The sequence below is a fragment of the Rhinatrema bivittatum genome, chromosome 1 (assembly GCF_901001135.1).
Source record: "Rhinatrema bivittatum chromosome 1, aRhiBiv1.1, whole genome shotgun sequence".
In the NCBI taxonomy this organism is placed as follows: domain Eukaryota; kingdom Metazoa; phylum Chordata; class Amphibia; order Gymnophiona; family Rhinatrematidae; genus Rhinatrema; species Rhinatrema bivittatum.
The window spans coordinates 729,004,696-729,026,720 of record NC_042615.1 but is presented as its reverse complement, the minus strand read 5'-3'; the positions used below and the strand labels follow the sequence as shown (position 1 = coordinate 729,026,720).

General features: G+C 44.0%; 1 protein-coding gene and 1 long non-coding RNA gene across 2 annotated transcripts in view; one reads left to right on the top strand and one right to left on the bottom strand.

Moving 5' to 3' along the window:
• ITGA2 (integrin subunit alpha 2) overlaps nt 1-22,025 on the top strand; it is a 302,711-nt gene that overhangs the window by 193,852 nt on the left and 86,834 nt on the right. Inside the window, exons 14-15 of the mRNA XM_029577571.1 lie at nt 6,395-6,598; nt 13,276-13,406. Of these exons, the coding sequence (XP_029433431.1) occupies nt 6,395-6,598; nt 13,276-13,406 (335 nt within the window). The remainder of the gene's footprint in view (nt 1-6,394; nt 6,599-13,275; nt 13,407-22,025) is intronic.
• Nucleotides 4,258-22,025, bottom strand: part of LOC115076299 — a 32,931-nt gene continuing 15,163 nt past the window's right edge. The window contains exons 2-3 of the long non-coding RNA XR_003852723.1: nt 13,176-13,436; nt 4,258-4,539 (exon numbers count right to left, since the gene is read on the bottom strand). This is a non-coding gene — a long non-coding RNA (uncharacterized LOC115076299). The remainder of the gene's footprint in view (nt 4,540-13,175; nt 13,437-22,025) is intronic.

Below are 22,025 nucleotides of genomic sequence, written 5' to 3'. Positions count from 1 at the left end.
AACCAGCCTCTTTTGTCATCTTTATAAAAAAAAATTTAAAAAACACCCAGTACTCTGTCGCCTTCAACCACTTAAACGTACCTTGCAGTTATTAGGACAATTCATCAAAAGTTAAACTGAATAAATGGGTCTTTAAAAGCCTTCTGAATTGTTCTGTGGTGGCAACTGACCTAATGGCCTCAGGCAAAGCATTCCAAAGCTGAGATCCTGCTACACAGAACAGCTGTTTTCTTGATTCAGCCATTCATGTTGCAATACCTATTAATGAACCAAAGTACATGAGCTTTCAAGATCAAATCAGTCCCTGTTTTGAGAAGCTGAGAGATATGGGTGTGTTTATATGTGGTGATGTGAACATTTGCACACTGTGCCTTATTTTTTCTTCCTTTATCGAAAGTATAACAATGAATTTAACACTTTTAACAAAATCATGCTGATATGAAATGGCAATTTATTTATTTATTTGATCATCTTAAGCAAAACAATTGAACTAAGCTGTTTATATAATACCAAAGTATAATTTACAATAAACAGATAAACAATAAACAGAAAAAACAATCAGATTAGATACAAAAGTAGAAATCTTAAATCCAAGAGAGCTCTCTCAGACCATGTATACATTCACAGGATATCTGTGAGACTCTATGAGAGTGCCCATGTCCATGGATGTGTTTATGTTCATGTGTATGTGTGCATGTGCAGGAAATTTTCTAAGTCAGTTACATGGTAAATAGCAATTTACCTGGGTTAATTTACTTTCTGAAAATTGTCCAAAGAGCAGCTAAAAAGCATGCAGAGAGTTCCATAGCACAAGTATTTTTAGCCAGATCAAGAGGAGGCATTCCTAGAGCAGGATTGTGCAGAATTGGAAAATAATGCATATAAATTGGGGATAATATTCAGACATTGGATGGATTACAATGTTAACCGGATAAACTTATCTTGCTAACTTGAGGGATATTCAGTGGTACAGCCACACTATTGAATATAACTAGCTATTTTAAAGATAACTAGATAACTTTATCTAGCTAACTTTAGGACTATACCAGAGTTTAGCAGATAAGTTATCTGGCTAACTTAACTCCACCCCAGAACACTCCCGTGATGACCGTCTATTATCCAACTAAACTTTAGACTGTTAGTGAGTTTTCTGTCTATAATTTAGTTAGATAAGTGCCCAACATATTAAAAAGTTTGCATTTGGCTGGATAACTCAACCCCTCCTGCCATCTTATGCTGACTTGCCAATAGCATCTCAGCCTTGCTCAGTGGCTGGAGCACCAGCTCCAGGCCATTAGCTGTCAAGAGAATGCAGACGATAGTGGGGGAGATGAGAGGGATCTGAGCCTGCTTCAGGAGTCTGGTAATAGTGGTGGGGTGACTTGTGGAGACTCAAGAGTGTCTCATAGCAGCTCTTGAGCTCATTGGCATGAGGCCACCATTACAGTGAGCATACTCCTAGGCCTTCTAGCCTCCCTAGGTCCATGGGCCTTTTTTTTATTTATGTATATTCTGTGATCTCTAGATTCTACCACTCCTATCCCATTTTATTTTTTTAAATTGTAAATAGTTTTTAAAAGTTTTATTTATTTCATATTTTTGATAAAAGCTTAACAAGTTTATATTTACTTTGGGTGTGTCTCTCCATTATTTGTGAAATCTATACCTATTGATGCTCAGAACGACCACTTTCTGGTGGAAATTGTAGATCAATCATATAACAATATAAAGGTAACTACCGTAATTTTCCATATCACCAATTCTTATGACGCTTGGATAATGACCATCATAATAGGCATCATTGTGTAGTGCTCTCCAGCATTTAGCACTCTGCCTTATATATAATCATAGGTCAGTGTTACTGTCCAGAACAATCTTTTTAATTTTTTGTGCTTCTTCACCCGTGCTAATAAAATGTTCCCAACCAAACTTGTTGTCAATGGTCAATTTGAACTTTACTTATCTTGTATTCCAATACTCATGTTCAGATTATTCCAATACTCATGTCCAGATCGATTCTTCTGCAATGCAGTCTTGTTAATAAGTAGTGGTCTCTATGTTCATTGCGATATCCATGCCCAACACAGTGCTGTGTTTCCGACTTTATAATGTCCTTTATCAAGAGCTCTATTTATTCCAGCAACATGGTTACTCTCAGCGTTTTTTTGGATTTCTCCTGCTTGAACCAGATTTGTTCTCCAAAAAACGCTGAGAGTAACCATTTTGCTGGAATAAATAGAGCCCTTGATAAAGGACATTATAAAGTCGGAAACACAGCACGTTGGGCATGGATATCGCAATGAACATGGAGACCGCTACTTATTAACAACACTGCATTGCAGAAGAATTGATCTGAACATGAGTATTGGAATAATCTGAACATGAATATTGGAATACAAGATAAGTAAAGTTCAAATTGACCATTGACAACAAGTTTGGTTGGGAACATTTTATTAGTATGGGTGAAGAAGCACAAAAAATTAAAAAGATTGTTCTGGACAGTAACACTGACCTATGATTATATATAAGGCAGAGTGCTAAATGCTGGAGAGCACTACACAATGATGCCTATTATGATGGTCATTATCCAAGCGTCATAAGAATTGGTGATATGGGAAATTAGTTACCTTTATATTGTTCTCCATTATTTGTTATATACTATGTTTTTTTCCTACAACAGTAAAGTCCTTTTAAGGACACTTTTTAGCCATAACTAATGGACCCATACATAGCCCTACATGTTTGTTCACTCATTATTATCCTCCTCTTATCTCCCCTTTCATCAGCATTCATATTTGATTTTGTTATGCTAACCTTATACCCCTAAAACAGCTACTAGTAAGGGAAGTTTAAATCTTCATGTATCACTTATCCCCCCTCCCCCCATGGGAACCAAATGAGAGCACTACTTAGCCACCAGCAGAGGTTTAGTGTAGAAAGTAAAAATTATGCATCCCCTTAAATAAAATCACATCATAGGGTGATAAAGAGCCCATATGAGGTGGCCCTTCCTGAATTGTACACTTTAGAATAGAAAAGAGATGTCATACAGATGTTTTGGTAGGAGCTGCATTCACCTGAAGCAGGCTGCTGCTGAAAGGTCTATTAAGTAGCCTCCATGTCAGATGTTACTGAAAAGAAATGCTATATTTAATATACTACAGAGATTATATTACATTATATTATTATATTACATTACATTATTATATTACATTATTATATTATATTATATTATATTATATTATATTATATTATATTATATTATATTATTATAGAGATAATATGCTACAGAGATTGAAGGCCTACCTGCCTTAATACAGGTGTCTAAGAAATGTACAGCAACAAACCTCATACTGCTAGCCTGGCTGCTTTTTTCATGAAAGCTCCCTGGTTCCATCTGTCAAACCCTGCATGGAGTTTACCTCATGTATAACTCTCCCAGACCTACCTTGAAATGCAGATCTTCCAGCACAGGGACTGTATTGCCCTAATAAGCATCAAGGATCTTCTGTTATTTGAGTACTCTCATACAAAAGCTATCAGCTGTGAGCTATCAGGGACTCCTTGATATTTCTCCCACCTGCACCATTGCCAGCTCCATCTATTCTTCCACTACCAGGCATCATGCTACCATTTTCTTTTATGATACCATTTCCTCTGCCCATGCAGCCTGCAGTATCACTACCACCACTGCCACGTTGAGATGCTCCCAAGGGAACAAGTAGCTGAGGAGGAAAGGCCCACCCCAGGTGCTGCCATCTTCTTGGCTGACTCTAATCCCTGCAAGCCTCTCCAACAGTTATATTGATGTGCCACTGCATCCAGGACCCATGCCCTCCAAAGGCAGCATCAGCTGTGACAGGATACCACTGTATAGGAGTGCCACAACTGAACAATCGAAAGCAACAAAGCTTTTCTTACCCTGGGAAAGAGGATGGCCAAGGAAGCACTAAGTAGATTTATTATATTAGCCATCACATAGAGCATACCACGTAAATAAATGCATGTTCACCTTAAAAAATGTCTTTGTATCAGAATGTTCCTTTCTTCTGTAGCCTGATTTTGATTCTGGCAAAGTTATCTCCTGCAATTTCTCCTGATTTGGCTTTTCTTCCTCCTCCTCTACTTTCTCTTCATCTAGATAATCTTCTAGACCTTCTGGAGGAGGCAGGCCTCTGGTTCTAGTCAGTATATCATGCAACAGACTAGAAAGATCTCACAGACCTTGGTGGAGGGGGGGGGGGGGCTTGTAGAGAAGGTATCCACCAGATTTGTTCAAGCAGTGGAAATATGTTTTGAGTAGTATGAAGTTCTCTTAGTGACTGTTTTGGTCTGCCAATGGGCCCTGTTGTAGCAAGCATCTGCAGTTGTCTGAGGGCTAGTCAGTGGGATCATGAGTCAGGTTTTGAGTAGATACCCTCTATCACTTGTAGGGGAGAAAGCAGAGTAGAGCAGTTAGATATGCCTTTGGGTTGAGCAGCATGATAGTTTACAGGGCAGAGTTAGAGCAGTCCTCCTGGGCCAAAGCTGTCAATCCACCTAGATATGAGGGAGACAATAAGAAGAGGGTAGTTGGTGTTTGGTGGTAGTGATAAGTACATTTCTAACTATAAGCCAGCCCCCGGTGATATGGCCTTCCTGGAACCAAGCATGAATTCCTGACTGTGGGAGGTTGTAGGCATCACAAGTGGATCCTAGAAACCTGGGCATGAAGTCTAGGATTATGCCCTTGGGATCACACACTATCTACTTATCAAGGGAATGGAAGTCATTGTGATTGAGGCAGGTGGCCTCATCTCCCCCAGGGCCCTTATAGGGATATATGTGCAATTGATATCCTCAAGACAGAAAGAAAGCATGATATTTGATAAAAATCAGTCATGATTCATTGTTGTCTGCTTCCAGGGAAGGAAATACTGTATATTGGAGTATTTTCAGGAACTGTTCTATACACATGGCAATAGCAGACTGGCTTATTCCAATCGTGATCCTTAGAGTGTCTGCAAGGTGCCGGTGGCGAAAAATGCCAAAGCAGTGGTGAACTTGACATATTCTGGAAAGTCATGGCCCTTCAGGTAGTAGGTTGCAGGTCCTGCTTTAACTGCTAGTATAGGTACAGTATGATTTCTTTGTTACATCTGAACCTGCACAGGACTTGTTCTTCTCAGAGATCCAAAATTGTGCTCTAATTCTGTATACTCTGTAAGTGGTGCCTCCTCCTCCTCCTCTGTTCTCTTTCCTCCTCAGCCAATGTGACATGAATATCTATAAGGCCATTAGCATCATATTGAAAAGGGAATCTTCACCACTGACTCCCATCTCCCAGTGTGTCCAAGTAACACACACTCCTACCCCCCACCCCCTTTATAGACCTGAATTACCCAGTTACTCCCCAGTCCATTCCAGTTAGTGCTAGTATAAAATATGTCCCAGTTACTACCCAGTATGGTCCAGTCTATCCCAGGTTCACTCACTCCCACCCACCTTTTTGCCCCTTTCTGTCCCAGGTAGCCTCATTTCCATCCTCCCCTGTATGAACCCATGTGTCCCAACATGCAGACGCGTGCTTGTTATAAAATGATCATGTCCATGTGTGTGCACCGGGAACCGCATACACATGGACGCACGCTCCTTTTAAAATCTACCTTTAAAGGAGCAGTTGTAAATGAACATACGCAAGCTGGATGACATTCGCATGTATGTTGCTTTTAAAGCACCTTTATTATTTATTTATTTATCAGGTTTTATATACCATCATTCGGCTTCACATATATGCAAACCCTACCCTGACATATCCCTAAGACACCCTTTTGTGCATGTACTTTTATGCGTGAAGGCACATATATGCATGTGTGTGGCCCCTTTTTAAAATATGCATTACATACGAGTGGGCACATACACACATATATGGCCTTTTTTTTATTTTGAGTAAGCCTTTGAAAATGTACCTTAAAGTATGTCTATACATACACACAATGCTCTAGGTCTGTCAGAGAATGTGAATGTGTGCACTCAGCACTCTAGCTCTGTAAGACAATAGGATTTATTCAAAAAGGACTTTCTACCATCCTGTGCATATGGAAAAAATCTTTATTGAATATGGTGTAGTGAGAAATGGGCAGAATTGGAAATGAAAAGGGAGCATGAGAGTAGAAGAATGAGACCTAAAATTGTTTGTCATGTTCCTTATTGTGGTTACCCTGGCCTATGTATAAACAAAGTTTTTTTTTACAAACATTTTCTGTGTGTATTTGAGCAAATGAAGTGTTTGACATCTGTCTATCGACTAGTTATCACTTGTCGAGAAACAGGAATATAAAACTCCAAGCATAGCAGAACCTTTTCTTAATTAAGAAGAGTATTTATGGTCTCATTTCTTTCACATTTTAAAAAGGGAATCCTAGGTCAGCGTGAACTTCTGGAAGGCCCTCAAAGTGTGGGGAACACTCGATTTGGAGCAGCCATTGCAGCCCTCTCAGATATTGATTTGGATGGTTTTAATGATGTCGTAGTAGGAGCACCTTTAGAGAATCAGAACTCTGGAGCCATTTATATTTACAATGGAAATAAAATGACTATCCGCACCAAATATTCCCAGGTAGGAATCATTGGGACAGCTTATAACTTGACAGTAGATTTTTCAAGGAGCATTGCCATGGTTCATAAAATGCAATAGGATGTGCTGTTTTAGAACAACATGAAAATATCAGCAATATTAATTATGTCACTTTGTGCTGCATATCACCTGAAATGACACAAAAAACTGATGAAGTTTCATTTTGTTTCATGTCATTTTAGCGTATGATACAGCAGTGTTTCCCATTTCTTTCTCTGAGGCACACCTATTCAATTGGGTTTTCAGCATTGCTACAATGAATATGCATGAAATTGGAGATCCAGGGCTGGGAAACACTGCTAAAGCATACTAGTGTATTCTGTTAGTAAACTATGCACACTTTCTAAATATAGATAATAAAAGGGTAGGCAACTCCAATCCTGAATATGAATATGCATGAGATATATTTTCATACAATGGGGGTCATATATGCAAATATACCACATGATTATTCATTGTGGATATCATGAAAACCAGACCTAGTTGTGGCACACCAGGACTACCCCTAAAACAACGTTGCCAAAATGAATGAAACAATATAGATGAGAAAACAAAATGATAGAAATAGCACACATCTGAAACAAAATGACATGTCAACACAAAATGAATATGGTTTTCATTGTACACCCCCACAGAGCATATTTGAAAATTACTGGCATTTGTTTTTAGCAGATATGCAAGTTAAAGCAAATCCCTGTTCAACTGCTAAGTGAACCTGTGAGTTTATTGTGGCTATCTATGCAGATGCACAAGTCTCAGGCTGTGAACAAATCTCAGATAAGGAAACAAAGAAATGGACAATATGAGAGCATATAAAGACTGCAAGGCTATTCTAGTCTACCCAATTTCTTTTCTCCTGCAGATCCTATCTGAGCTCCTACTTTTCCTTTTTTCTATTGTAGTATATAGCATAATAGCACAGAATCTGCCTAAAAAGTTTTCAAGATTGAAAAGGTAAAAAAAATATGGCAAGGGTAAAATAAATGCAAGGCATAAGTATGTATATGTCAATATAAAACACTGGAGATGATAAAAGTTGTTGAAATTCCTATTTATCAACCCATGATAGTATCCTTTTAACTTTGCAGTTTAACACTGGATCATTACTTGTTTGATTAACGGCATCATATGCTGCTTCACTTTATAATTAGTCCTAGGGAGGATAATTGTATAACTCCCCACATAGCAATAAAGTCTGTGTGTACAATTATGAATACACAAGCTTTATTGAGGATTTTCAAAGCAAACTTACATGGTTAAGGCCTGGATTGATCATTCTTCGCAGAATGATGAATCCTGTGAAAACGGGGGGCGGGGGACGGGCCTGCGAAAGCCCGAGGCCTTCACACCATGGCTGCTGGCTTTCACACCGAATAGCGCCACCATGAAGGGTGGTGCTATTCGGTGCGCTACTGCCGACGATAATGTTAGTAACATTATCGCCGGAAGCGAACCACCACCGACTCTGCCCCATCCCCGCCCAGACTCCTCCCCTCCCCCTAATTTGCATTATATTGCATGCGAAAAGGCCCTTTTCGCATGTGATATGGCCTTATCACATGTGATATGGCCTTATCACGTGCATTAGGGTCCTAACGCACGCGATAAAGCTTTAGAAAATAACTCCCTAAGTTTGCTTTGAAAAGCCTGCCTCAATTGGTCAGGTACGTGCTGAATTGTGTATGCACAGCGTCAACAATCTCTAAGAAATGAGAAAATTTAAAACCCTCAGTTTCACAACACAGAAAGCAGCAGAGAAAAAAAGTCACCATGTGGCCATTTAAAAATGTTCCCCTTTGTGAGCAATGGAAAAAACCCATTGGTACGAGGTTACACTGGGCCACCGGTTTGCAAAACAATAGAGATGTAAATCGTGTGATCGATTTCGGCTGGGGGGGGAGGGAATCAGAAATGACAGGGCAAAGGTAGCGCCGGCGCCATTTTGTTTTTGTCCCCCGACGTCAGGAGCGTAGGAGATCGCTCCCGGACCCCCGCTGGACCTCCAGGGACTTTTGGCCAGCATGGGGGGCCTCCTGACCCCCACAAGACTTTCCAAAAGTCCAGCGGGGGTCCGGGAGCGACCTCCTGCACTCGAATCATTTTGCCGTACAAAATGGCGCCGGCCATACGGTGTATGGCCGGCGCCATTTTGTACGGCAAAACGACATCAGGAGCGTAGGAGATCGCTCCCAGACCCCCGCTGGACTTTTGGAAAGTCTTGTGGGGGTCAGGAGGCCTCCCCAAGCTGGCCAAAAGTCCCTGGAGGTCCAGCGGGGGTCCGGGAGCGATCTCCTACGCTCCTGACGTCGGGGGACAAAAAACAAAATGGCGCCAGCGCTACCTTTGCCCTGTCATATGACAGGGCAAAGGTAGCGCCGGTGCCATTTCTACAACGCACCGGAGGCCCGAGAGTAAAAGATCACACCGGGACCCCCCCCCCCCACTGGACCCCAGGTAATTTAAGGCATTTTGGGGGGGGTTCGGGAGGGTGGGGGATTTATTTTAAAGGGTTGGGGTGGGTTTTAGGGTTGTTTTAGTGTGCTGGTTTTCCCGTCCTCCCCCTTCCCCCGATTTACGATTTTTGACGATAAATCGGGGAAATTCCTATTAAATATCGCCTCTAACGATTTTTGACGATTTAAAATATATCGGACGATATTTTAAATCGTCAAAAAACGATTCACATCCCTACAAAACAACCATGCTTTCCTCCAACCAGCAGGTCCTTCGCTCCAGGTACAGGTGACCTGGCTATGATTCCTGTGATCCAGTCAAAACCTCATCCCCAGAGTTGACCGAGGTGCCGGCTGAAGCTTCAGAGCCCTTTATTACCTGGAACGGCTACAAGGGGCCTGGGACGGCTACAAGGGGAGCAAGCGGGCAGAGGATAGTACCTCTTCAGATGGAAGAAGGACTTCCTAGACCCAAACCTTGACTGCCTCCTGACTGAGGAAGATGAGTGCTGAATGCCATTGATAACAGGGTGATCTCAGATCTGGGCACCGCGTCCTTCAGCTTAACTCCAAAGAGATTCTGCTGTATATAGCACATCAGCGAGTCATTTCTGCTCCTCTGATTGGAGTTACTAGGGCCACAGCCATGCGAGTCTGCAGGCACCGATTTCAGTTGCAGAGAACCTCGATGCTATATCAAAAACATCATAGGTCAAATGGACGCCATGTTTTCCACACTCCAGACCATTATGCACCAGCAACTGGAGGGTGTCTTGATGCTGCTGAGCCAGCTGCATGGCAACCTCCTACACCTGCTTCAGGATGTCGCACATGTACTAGCTCATGTAGAGTTAGTAGGCCACTATGCAGGCAATAAGTATAGCACCCTGGAACACCTTCCTCCAACTTGAGAGCAGATTTGATGACCACCAATTGATGGGGCAGCTGATGTTTGTCAAATCCAAGAGCCTTTTGGATGACATAAGCCACTGCCTTCCTGTTAATGGGAGGCACTGTAAAGGGGAATTCCCACATTATCAGTAACTCCACAAGGATCTCATGCACTGGGACTGCCATGATCTCCTTGAGAGGCTCCATGTATAAATTTATATCTAGAATTGTGTGCCTGGTATCTTCTTCAGTCATCAATTGAAATGGGATGGCCTCCGCCATCACCTGTACAAATTCTGTGATGGAGAGGTCCTCCAGTGGAGAATTCTTTTGATCATATGGAGGAGATGGTTCTATGGGGAGACATCCAAAACATCATCAGAAACATCAGAGGAATCACAACTTCCAGGGATCATAGGTGCCCTCGTCTCTGCTGTCATAGACTAGTGATGGGGCCCTAGGCATTTGGCCCCCAGCCAGGAGTGTAGGCACCAGTTTGATTGGCCATTTTGGTGCAGGCCCCAGTGACTTCTCCAGCACCAGGGAGCTGTCTACTCTAAGGAACCGGGAACAAGCACCGGATCAGCTGGCGGTGGTGCCAGTGCCCTGCAGGTCGTCAGTACCACCCCGGGAACTGATTCCAGGGATGGGTCAGTAACACAGTAGTGAGCACATTCAGAGGTTCCAGCAGCGGGTCAAGGAATGACAGTGCCAATGTTGTTGCCATCTCTGTTCCAAAACCGATGCTGCACATTTCCTTTTCCATGGCCTGCTGCATGCGCCTCTTCAATTCCTCCTCTAAAATCGCTGATGCTAGGCCAGGCTGGAACCCAGGAGGCATAACTAGATCCTCCTTGGATCCGAGAGGAGGAAAGGTGGTGAGCATCAGGACCGGTGGGACCATGGCATACCCCTGGCATCAATGGAGGATCAGCTCTTCTTGCCATGGGGGTCACTTTGGAGGCATCACAGCAGAAGCTGGTGCATCCCTGTGGCTGGCACCATGCATTGATGGGACCAATGCTGATACTACTTTGACTTCCCTCGATGCTTGGTGGGTCCTTCTCCGGTGCCAATTTTGAGAGTGATGAACCTGGACCCTCACCCTGGAGGAAGACAATGGCCTGTCTCTGGCGTACTTGGCAGCCAACAACCTCAACAGAATCGGTGGCCCCACCAATGTCAATGTCAGTGTCCATCGATGCGGCTCTGAGGTCCCTCAATGCTGATACCTCCGATGCTGATCTCTGCCCCACTCCATCTTGTCAAGCCAGATCTTACATTATTTCAGTGTCATTTTGGTGCACTTGCTGCAACCCCAGACATTGTGTAATGTCCCAAGGCAGAGGCCACATCTATCATGAGGATCTGTAATAGACATAGTCCTTGCACACCTGGGGCACTGCTTAAAACCCGAAATGGACATTTTGTCTCAAAACATACGGGATGCAAGATCAAAATCAATGGTGGTGGCCATCAATTGGCCAGTGGGCACCGACCACACTGCTGCCCTAGAGGATCGGAAAGAAAAATAAATTTACACAAAAATGTTGTAAAACCTATCCATGACACAAACAGGAGAACCGGGGGACTGCGCGCTGACTGTGCAAGGAAATGCAAAAAATTAACTACAAGATGCAAGGCTCCACAGAAAAGTAGAGACTAGGGGAACCCCGTGTGGACGCCTGGTATATTGCATGCATGAGCACATTCACTGAGGCTCAGTTAAAGTTATAGAAACTTTGAAATGTTTTCTGTGCAGGGCTCCATCCAATGATGTCACCGATGTGGGAGGACTGCCATCCTGCTTGTCCTTGGAGAACCCTGTGTTCATATTTATTTGGGAAAGAAGGAAAAACCCAAGAAGTACATTTTATAAAAAAGCGCGAGCGCGTACTTTTGTTCGCGCACCAGGCGCAAACAAAAGTACGCCGGATTTTATAAGATACGTGTGTAGCCACGTGTATCTTATAAAATCCGGGGTCGGCGCACGCAAGGATGTGTTCATTTGAGCACCTTGCGCGTGCCGAGCCCTGCGCATGCTGGCCGTTCCCTCCGCCTCCACCCACCTTCCAATCCCTTCCCCTACCTAACCCATTCCCCCAGCCCTATCTACACCCCCTACCTTTATTCCCAAAGTTACGCCTGTTCGAGGCAGGCATAACTCGCATGCGTGGGCCGGCTGCCGGCGCACCAGGTTCCAGTCCGGGGGCTGGTCCAGAGGCCACAGCCATGCCCCCCGGAACGCCCCCGGATGAAGCGCCGCCGCGACACCCCCCCCAGGAAAGCCTCGCGACTTACGCGTGTCCCGGGGCTTGCGTGCGCCGCCGAGCCTATGCAAAATAGGCTCGGCACGCGCAGGGGGGGTTTGGGGTAGGTTTTCGGGGGTTACGCGCGTAACCCCCATGGGGTTTCCCTAGTCTCTACTTTTCTGCGGAGCCTTGCATCTTGTAGTTAATTTTTTGCATTTCCTTGCACAGTCAGCGCGCAGTTCCCTGGTTCTCCTGTTTGTGTCATAGATAGGTTTTACAACATTTTTGTGCTGAAAATCTATTCCCAAGTGTCTCTCTGACTGAGACACTTGTCCTTTCTTCTTACCTAAACTGGAGTTTATTTCTAGTCTATTGCCCTCCCGGTAGCTTAACTACCTATCTCTCAGCACTCATTAATTGTCTGCTTGCATTAAAGGCTGATTTAAAAAAATACTATTTTGTTAGGAGATTTTAATCTCCATGTACAACCCTTCTCTACCACCAGTAGTGACTTAATGACTTCTATTCAAGCTCTTGGCTGGTCACAACTTGTAGACAAACTAGCAGTTACACAGTGTAGTTGAGTAAGACCCTCAATTCTTTGTCATATTCTTTGATTAAGAAATGTTTAAATGTATTTTGGAATGTATTTGTTTATTTAGATTGATTTGTATAGATTGTATTGTTGTTTTTGCCTATGTGTTTTATATTGGAATCTGCTGAGATTTATGGATCAGCAGACTATAATTTTTTTAAATAAATAAAAAGTAACTAGATCAGGATATTCCAGTGGTGGGTAGAGGATAGTATCCTCCTGAAAATAACAGACTATGTAGAAAGTCAATGAAGGTTATGTTGGAGAAAAGGAAGGATTTTTTTTAATTGAAATAATATCTTGATTGCCAAAACTCCATTGTTAAGACGAACTGTATACTCTGACACAAATTATTATCTATAAACTACCTCTAATTAAAATGAGAAGTCTTTGGAGTGTGGACAATTCATTAAAAAGATCAGTAGGTTCTGTGTACAGCAATTAAAATTCCAGCATTCTCTTTTTTAGAAAATATTGGGCTCCACAATCAGTCAGCAGCTGCAGTACTTTGGGAGATCGGTGGATGGCCATCAAGATTTAAATGATGATACCATTGATGATGTTTCCGTTGGCGCTTTTGGAAAAGTGATTCAGCTGTGGTTAGTCAATGATGTTGTTCAGAAAACTGTCTGAAATACAATAGAAAGAGGCCTTTTTACAGTAGTTAAACAAACTTCCATTATGACAGGTATATTCTACAAACTTATAACACCAAAATTTTAAGATCCGTATTCTTTTGAAATTTCAAGCTACATACATGACTGAATATCTGGAAATATTAAAGCCCTGACACTTTTTTCCTTATGTTCCAAAAAAAAAATACTTAATTTGGTTGAAGAGTTAAATATTTCTGCCCTGGGCAGATTTTTTATATACCTTCAAATTTCACAGAACATAGGTCTCAGGTGTAGACAAATTAGCATAAGTCAGTACATATTTGAATAAGTATGCAATCACTATACTGATAACACTGCAATTCTTTTCAGTTTGTTGGCATACTTGAACATTTTACTTGCTGCTGTCTTCAAGACAATATTGTCTCACAATTATAAATCAACAATGTGCAAGGGAAAAAAAAATTTTTTTTCATTTTTCTTGGGTTTTTGGTTGCAATTTTTATTTTGTTTGTTTCATTAGTATTATGGTTACATGCATTTTTTAATGGGCTTATGTTTGCATAAAAAAATCAATTTTAATGTGTGTAAATAATATTACATACATAAAACATTTAGGCACATAAATTAATGAAATGTAACAAAACATATAATCATCCCTATTATGGATGGATTCAGTAAACCATGATGCTCGGGTTTATACTGAGCAAATACAATTGGAATATATTTAAGCAGTGGCTCAGCAATATTTATTCCCAAGATCTAGATTCAGTTTACTCATCAAGGATCTCACTGTAGATCTTTTATGCTCAATGAATATTAAAACAGTACAGAATAAAATGGCAGCAGTACATTGAAGGTAAAACGATACTATGCATATGTGGATCTTTGAAAATGTGTTCCATTGTAGAATGCTGAATGCCAAAGATGGAGTTTTTCTGCATTGGAATAAAGCATCATGCTCAGGGCCCCTGGTCTCCCATAATTGTGTAGCCATGATAAGGGCAGTAAAATTTGGCCCTTTCTACAAAACTGGCCATTTCCTGCCAAATTCCCAAAGGAGACTGGGGGCCCAGGTCGTATCCAACAGAGACCTAGCATTGGCGACAGTGGGACATTACATGGTGCATTTCTCTTCTTCCAGCCTACTCATCCCCAGAAGAGAAACATCATTGGCAAAGTACCCTCACTTTTATGAAAGACTATGGCTGGGATTTTCCATTCTCACAGAGAATGGTGAATCCCGGCGGTAACAGGGGGCGGAGGGGTAAAGGGGGGAAGGCGGCCCTGCAAAAGCCAGCAGCGATCGCACCACCGCGGTGTTATCGCTGCCAGCTTTCGCAGCCAATAGCACCACCGTGAAAGGTGGTGCTATTGGGCGCGCTACTGGCAGCGATAACGGGTCTTACCTTATCGCCGCCAGCAAAGTTACCGCCGCGTCCACCTCCTCGCCGCCCCAACTGCTCACTTCCCCGCCCCGACTCCACCCCCGGCAACCTATCGCACGTGATAAGCTTACAAAATAACCCCCTATGTATGCAAAAATGTTTTTTTGTGCAACTTTTATAAGCCAAGTTCAATTTTGTGAACTATAAACCAGTATAATGCAAATTTTGGCATTTCTTGTGTGCGCAAGGTTCATGGCCTTTTTGTACATGCAAGTGCGCACAGCTTAGACAGAATAGTGATCATTAGTGGCAGTGGGACAGCACATTGCTTCCAGTACCCGCCCATCCACCCACTTACTTTCCTGTCCCTCCACTGCCACCACATCTTCCTCTTCCAGTGCTGGCGCCTGTATGTCATGCTTTGAACCGAGTGATTCAAAGCATGAATCGGGTGCCAGAAGCAAAGGAAGTGGCCACGGCTCTCTTCCTTTTTACAGTAAAGGCACTGGGGGGGGGGGGGAGGGAGTAAATCACTGAGTGACGGGGAGGAGAGAAAGAAGGGGGTAAAAGATGGGATTATAGTGGGAGTCAATGACAGTTGGGAAGAAAGGTAGGAGGATGAGGGGATCATGGAGATTAATGAGTTGGGGTGGAAGTGAAGAGTATCATGGGGATTGGGAATTAATAAGAGTGAGCTGAGGAGAGAGGGAAGGAAGATGCATGAGGGTTAATGGGGTGAATGTCAGTGAGTGAAGGGATTATGGAAGAGGAGGCATGAACAAGAGAGAATAAGACTGGGGGGAGGGGGGGAAGGACGTACACCAGGAAGGGTGAAGGGATCAAGTGGAGAGATGAAATGAACAATGGACAGTAAGGAGATGGGGAAGGAAGGTGAATAAAAAAAGAGTAAGATGATGTGGAAAAGACAGTGAATGAGGGAGAATAAGAAGATGGGGTGAATTAGAGAGAGATGGGGTAGATGGAAGAGTGTGAGAGGATCATAATGGAAAGGGAGGGATCAAGAAGAGAAAGGGAATGTGGAGGGATAGGAGCAAGTAAATAAGGAATGGTGAGTGAGGGGATCTTGGGGCTGGGGGAAAGAGTGACTGAGAGAAGAAAGTGACAAAGGGATTGTGGGAAATGGGAGAAAATGCCATTGTGACAGGGGAGAATGGGGGAGAAAGTGAGGAAATGAATAGGTTTTGAAATTGAATGAGGGGATCACTCTAGGTGCAAGTGCAGTTGTTACAGTTTTGGCTGCAGTGCAACCGCCTCACCACCAGGGGTCCCTCTAGTGCTGGCTCTCCTGACAGGGCCAGTCCATCTCCTCTGTCCACTCTATGTTCTGGGTTTGCCCTTATAACCCTGTCTGACAGTTCCCTCGGTGCTTCGGCATCGAGCTCACCTGGGCTCCCTGCTCTAGCCTGCCTTGCGCGGCCTTCGGGCCTTTCCTTGCCTTGCCTTGCCCTGCGCAGCCTTCGGGCCTTTCCTTGTCTTGCCTTGCTCGGCCTTCGGGCCTTCTTCCTTGCTTTTCATACCTGGCCTACGGGCCTTCTGTGTGTGTGTGGCCTATGGGCCTTCTGACCTGCCTTGCCCCGCTTACGGTGTGTGGCCTATGGGCCTTCTGTGTGTGTGTGGCCTACGGGCCTTCTGACCTGCCTTGCCCCGCTTACGGTATGTGGCCTACGGGCCTTCTGTGTATGTGTGGCCTACGGGCCTTCTGACCTGCCTTGCCCTACTTACGGTGTGTGGCCTACGGGCCTTCAGTGTGTGTGTGTGGTCTACAGGCCTTCTGACCTGCCTTGCCCTACTTACGGTGTGTGGCCTACGGGCCTTCAGTGTGTGTGTGGCCTACGGGCCTTCTGACCTGCCTTGTTCTGACCCAGCCTGAACCTAGACACTGCTTTCTGCCTCCTGCCCTGACCCAGCCTGAACCTAGACTCTGCTTTCTGCCTCCTGCCCTGACCCAGCCTGAACCTAGACACTGCTATCTGCCGCCTGCCCTGACCCAGCCTGGACCCAGACACTGCTACTTGCCGCCTGCCCTGACCCAGCCTGGACCCAGAGACTGCTATCTGCCGCCTGCCCTGACCCAGCCTGGACCCAGACACTGCTATCTGCCGCCTGCCCTGACCCAGCCTGGACCCAGACACTGCTACTTGCCGCCTGCCCTGCCCCAGCCTGGACCCAGACACTGCTACTTGCCGCCTGCCCTGCCCCAGCCTGGACCCAGACTCTGTTCTAGCCATTCTTGTCTCTCTCAACCTGGAGCCACCCTTCTGGGTGGTGTTCACGACTCCTACCGGAGCCCAGTCGTAACAGCAGTGAGGAGATTGGAGGGGGTGTTAGATGTAAATGAGTGGATTAGAGGTGCTATTGGGGTGTGAGGGAATCAATGGGGCTTTGGAGGGAGGGTAAGGGAAAGAGGGGATGGGGTGAGATTGTGAGGCCTGGGCCTAGGCCCTGGCCTAGGTCAAGACCCAGGCATCGGGTCCAGGCAAAGTCTGGAACTTATGTAGGGCCTAAGCCATCATGAACAGGCCTCAAAGCCTCGGCATTGCATAGGCCTAGGTAGTGGTAGGTCACTGCAACCTTGGCCTAGGTCCTACACAAGGCCCAGGATTTGAATTGGGCCTAGGCCTCAGCATTGGATGCCCCCATGGACCAGATAAGTGGGAGCCGTGGAGGATCCTGGCCCTGGCATTTTTTCGCATGAAAGGGATGTTTGGGGGGGCATGGGAAACCTCAGGAGGCTCTGTTTCTTTTTTTTATTGTTTTTTTTTGGGGGGGGGAGTTATGTTTATTTTTATTTTTTAAACAAAATAAACATTAGACGAAATTCATGAGAGAACAACCCCCCAGAAATGAAACGAAAAACAAAACAAAATGTTTTCTTCTTTTCACCCCTAATTTCTACAAAGAATATGCTTTTGTTTGAAACAACATAGTAAATGTCAACAGACAGAAAAAACTTCAAAATGGTATGGCCTTGGGTCAGCTGGTGTCATTTTGAAATACAGAATCAGTGGGGCAGGAGTGACTAGGGATCATTCCTGCCTTTCTCTATGCCCTGGATATTTTGGGTAAGTTATTGGTTGTCTGGTGGAGATCACAGGGTGGTCAGAGGGAGTTCAGTCAGGCAGTTTGATATTTTTAAATGGCTGTACATTTTGTTAGCTGGGGAGCAATGCCCTAAAACAAACAAAATAAAAATCTTTCCACCATTGAAACAAAACAGAAAAAAACAACCCATACATACCCTTTTCTACCCCTAACCAACCCTAAGCTTCCTTTTTCCTTACTATACCTCTCCCCCCTCCGCCCCACCATTACCCAAGACTGGTGGAAGCACTAAGCAGACTAGATGGCCACCTAGAGTGCCACAGTTTTAGGAGCAGCAGCATCTAGACCAGACTGTGCCGGCATAAATTAGAGCTTGAGCCTTACAGTAACAGCAGGAGCTTGCCAATGTGCTCCCTGCTACTTCTCCCTCCCTTGCATTGCTAGCTCTCTCAGGGGCCGATGCAATAAGGGGCACTAAACCTATCACGGGTTTTCACTCGTGTTTTAGAACTGGTTTTTCGGCGCTAATGTAGCCCTGGTATGTAAAAAGGGCTATAGTGCCAAAACAAACCCACACTAAAAAACCAGCGGCAGACTTAGCGCATAGTGTATGAAACTTTCATGATAATAGCCTAATTAGCTATAACCCTGCAATGCAAGAAGGCGTGCTAAGCAAGAGACTGCCTAGTGCGTCTCCTATTACCGCAAAAAATGTAATGACTGCTCAGAGACAGGCATTAAACTTCACGGGACTGGCCTGACCAAAGTTCCCCTCCCAAGGTCTGGCCCAATGGGCCAAGCAGTCAGGGTTGAACCTGGGGTCCTCTACCTGAAATGGTACATTCTGAGGTCCATGTCTTAAAGCAGCCCTTGCCAGACCCCAAATCTTGCCTCCAGGCCGGGAACAGCCCTGCCAGAGGAGGGTGACCTCAGTGAAAGGACAAATCCCCTTTCAAGACAGGGAACTGGTCCTTTCACTGACATGTGACAGTGAATGGGCCAATCAACAGTAGGTGAAGGAGTGAATAAATTAATATTAAGTGTCAGGCAAAGTCTGGGCGACACCATTTTGAAAAACAGCATTACCGAGACTGGAGCTAGGAGGTGCTTCAGACCCCCATTGAATACCAATGATTTCATTTAGAGGAATGGGGCTTTGGGGATAGAGAATGGGGATGGGGGTGCCTCCCCCAGACCACCAGCGTCATCTTTTTTAAAGAATAGGCTTAGGGAATGGGAGAGGACCTTGGGAGTACAGATACTGGATATCAGTGTCTTATCCCTGGCTTATCCTGTTCCACACTTAGCATAAGAAATAGAAGTGATGTCATTAAAAAAAAGCTAGTGCTCTTCTTCCTTCAGCTGGAAGAGGGACTAAACCCAATCAACTGGCGTAGCAGAAAGCCATGGAAACATGAGATAGATGGCCATAGGATGGGTCTCCAATGCATGCAAATTTATCTCATCCGTATTCTCCATGGATATCCTGAAAATCAGACCACTTAAGGGTGTCTTTAGGACACGGTTGAGAACAACTGCTTTTGTGAATGGCAGCAACTTATCATAAGTTCTCAGATTCACTGGTATGTTGTGCAATGAATGGATATCAATTTTCCATGATAATATACAATGCATTAACTGAAGTAATGTGGGAAACAATCTTCAAAGTCATTTACCAGGAGAAATAACCCTTTACCAGGGGAACTTGACCTGTCAAACAATTGTCTTCCTCAGAATGGCAAAAATATACTTACTTGTAGCCAGCACTGGATTTGTCAATAGGCACCCATTTTGCCTGTGCCTTAGGGGAAGTAGACTGGCTAAGATTTCTTGCCTTCCAGCTTTCCTGAATCTCATTCAGCGGAAAACAGCTCTCTCCTACTCCGTACCAGGCCCTTACAGGAGGATGTAGGGCTGAAAGTTCCAAAAGTACCTAGGGATGGCAACATCTTAAATCCATCCCTGCTCTTAACCAAATTAAAAAGGGGTGTTCCTAAGGGGGGTTTAGTTTGGGGCAGTAAAGTATGCACAAAGAAACAAATTTTCAAATCTGCAAATATATTCCTCCCCTCCCCTTCCTGTGTCCACAGAAAATGGAGGAACAAATTATATGGCATTTTCAAAATGTTTAGCCAGCTAACTTTGAGAGTTAGTCAATTAATCCTTGTCAATTTATAACTAGCCCCCTCTTACTGGCCAAATGTAACTGGATAAATGGACAAGGTGGAAAAGTGTAGCCAGTTAAAAAATGAGCAGACGTATGAGCAAGGTTAAGTCCAGGGAGAGACTTAAATATTTAGCATGGATTTAGCAGAAAATTCTGTATGGTCTTGCTTGTCATGTTTATGGCAATAATCTGCCCTAAGTATAGCTGCATGACTTTCTTTTCCCGGAGGCGCTATGCCCACATTACCCCTCTTCTGAAGTCACTGCAATGGCTCCCGCATACAGTTCAAGGTCCTCTTTCTCACTCTGCAGCACCTCACTACCTCTCCTCTCTGATCTCTCTCTCTCTCTGCACCCCTCCTCGTGTGCCCCTCTCCTCTCTACTGATTCCTGACTCCCTGCTTTCCACCTGGCTGCGCCCTGTGCTTGGAATGGACTCCCTGAGCTGGTGCCTCATGCTCCCCCTCGCTCACCATGCTTAAATCCCATCTAAATCCTGTTTTTAGTTGTTTTTAAGTTTTTTTAACTGATTAATCTATCACTCTACAGTTGTTATCGTTTAAAATCTTTCCTGTCTTCCATCTCCCATGTTTTTCGCTTCCTGTTTAATGTAACTTTACCTTCTACTTGTTAATTGGTTTCCCCTGTTTATTGTAAACCGGTACGATAAGACCTCGTCTTGAGTATCGGTATAGTAAAAGAATTTAAATAAAATAAAAAATAAATCTATCTAACTTATAGGGAGATTTACAAAGCCATGATAGTTTATCGCACAAAGGGCCAAATATCATGGGGGGCATCCCAGGATATAGAGCCCCTCCCTGACAAACTATTGCAGTAGTACTGCAGCATGATTTTTTATCACAGCAGAAACATACAGAAAAATATTTTAGTATTTAGACTGGAGGATGGATGGAAGGGAGGGGGGCTTTGAGAAGATGCAAGGGCACTTTTTTGAATTAAGGGAAGGGTTTAGGGAAGGGCACAGGCCATTGCCATGTGGTTTTGCCTAATTCTTTTGCTTTTGGGGGACCAGAGCCACCTTGGAAGGTGACTAGGGGGAAGGGAGCTGGTGGTGGTCTCCAAAGACCTCAGGGTGATCGAGGTGGGCCGCCATTGCACTATTAGGCCCTGTGCCACAGCTCGATATTTTTCTGCATGTTTCTGCTGTGATAAAAAATCATGTTGCAGTACTACTGCAATAGAACTTTTGGCCAGCTTGGGGGGGCTTCCTGACCCCCCCAAGCTGGCCAAAAGTTCCGGTTGGGTCCAACGGGGGTCCGGGAGCGGAGGCGCGGAGAAGCACGTGATGTCCGCGTCACATCGGAGTGACGCGGACGTCACGTGCTCCTCGCAAAGGAATACAGGGATGGCTTCCTGACTCCCCGCTGGACCACCAGGGAGTTTTGGTAAGTCTTGGGGGGGTCAGGAGGGTGGGGGGTTTAAGTGTTTATTTAGGTTCAACGTATTCAACATAGCTATGTTGAATAAGTTGAAAATCGCGATGCGTTGCGCATCATCACTTTTTTAAGTTTAAAAAAAAAAAAAATTTGCGTTTTACATATGCGTTCAAAACGAATGCACACCCCTACTAGATCTAGATGAATATGAGAGGAGCAATGATGCATTCCAAAAGATAATGAAAGGATGGGGCAGTCCTCAGATAGATCTAATAGCAACTCATCAGAATGCCAAAGTAAAGAGTTTTTACAGCCGATGCAAGGAATATGGCAGTGAAGGAATAGACGCACTAGACAAATTTCTAAGTTCGTAAGTTATTTATTTAAGTGGTCAACCATCCCCTAATATAATCACAATAACTAATTTATTATGCAATTCTATAAGTTATTCTGTAAGTCCTCAATTACGCCTTCAATGTATATTTACACCATCGTGTTTCCTCTATTTTTAAGTTATTGTAAAAGTTCTAAAGTTATCTTGTAAAAGTTAATTTGTCAGTTTATTGTAAAAGTTCTTAAGTTATCTT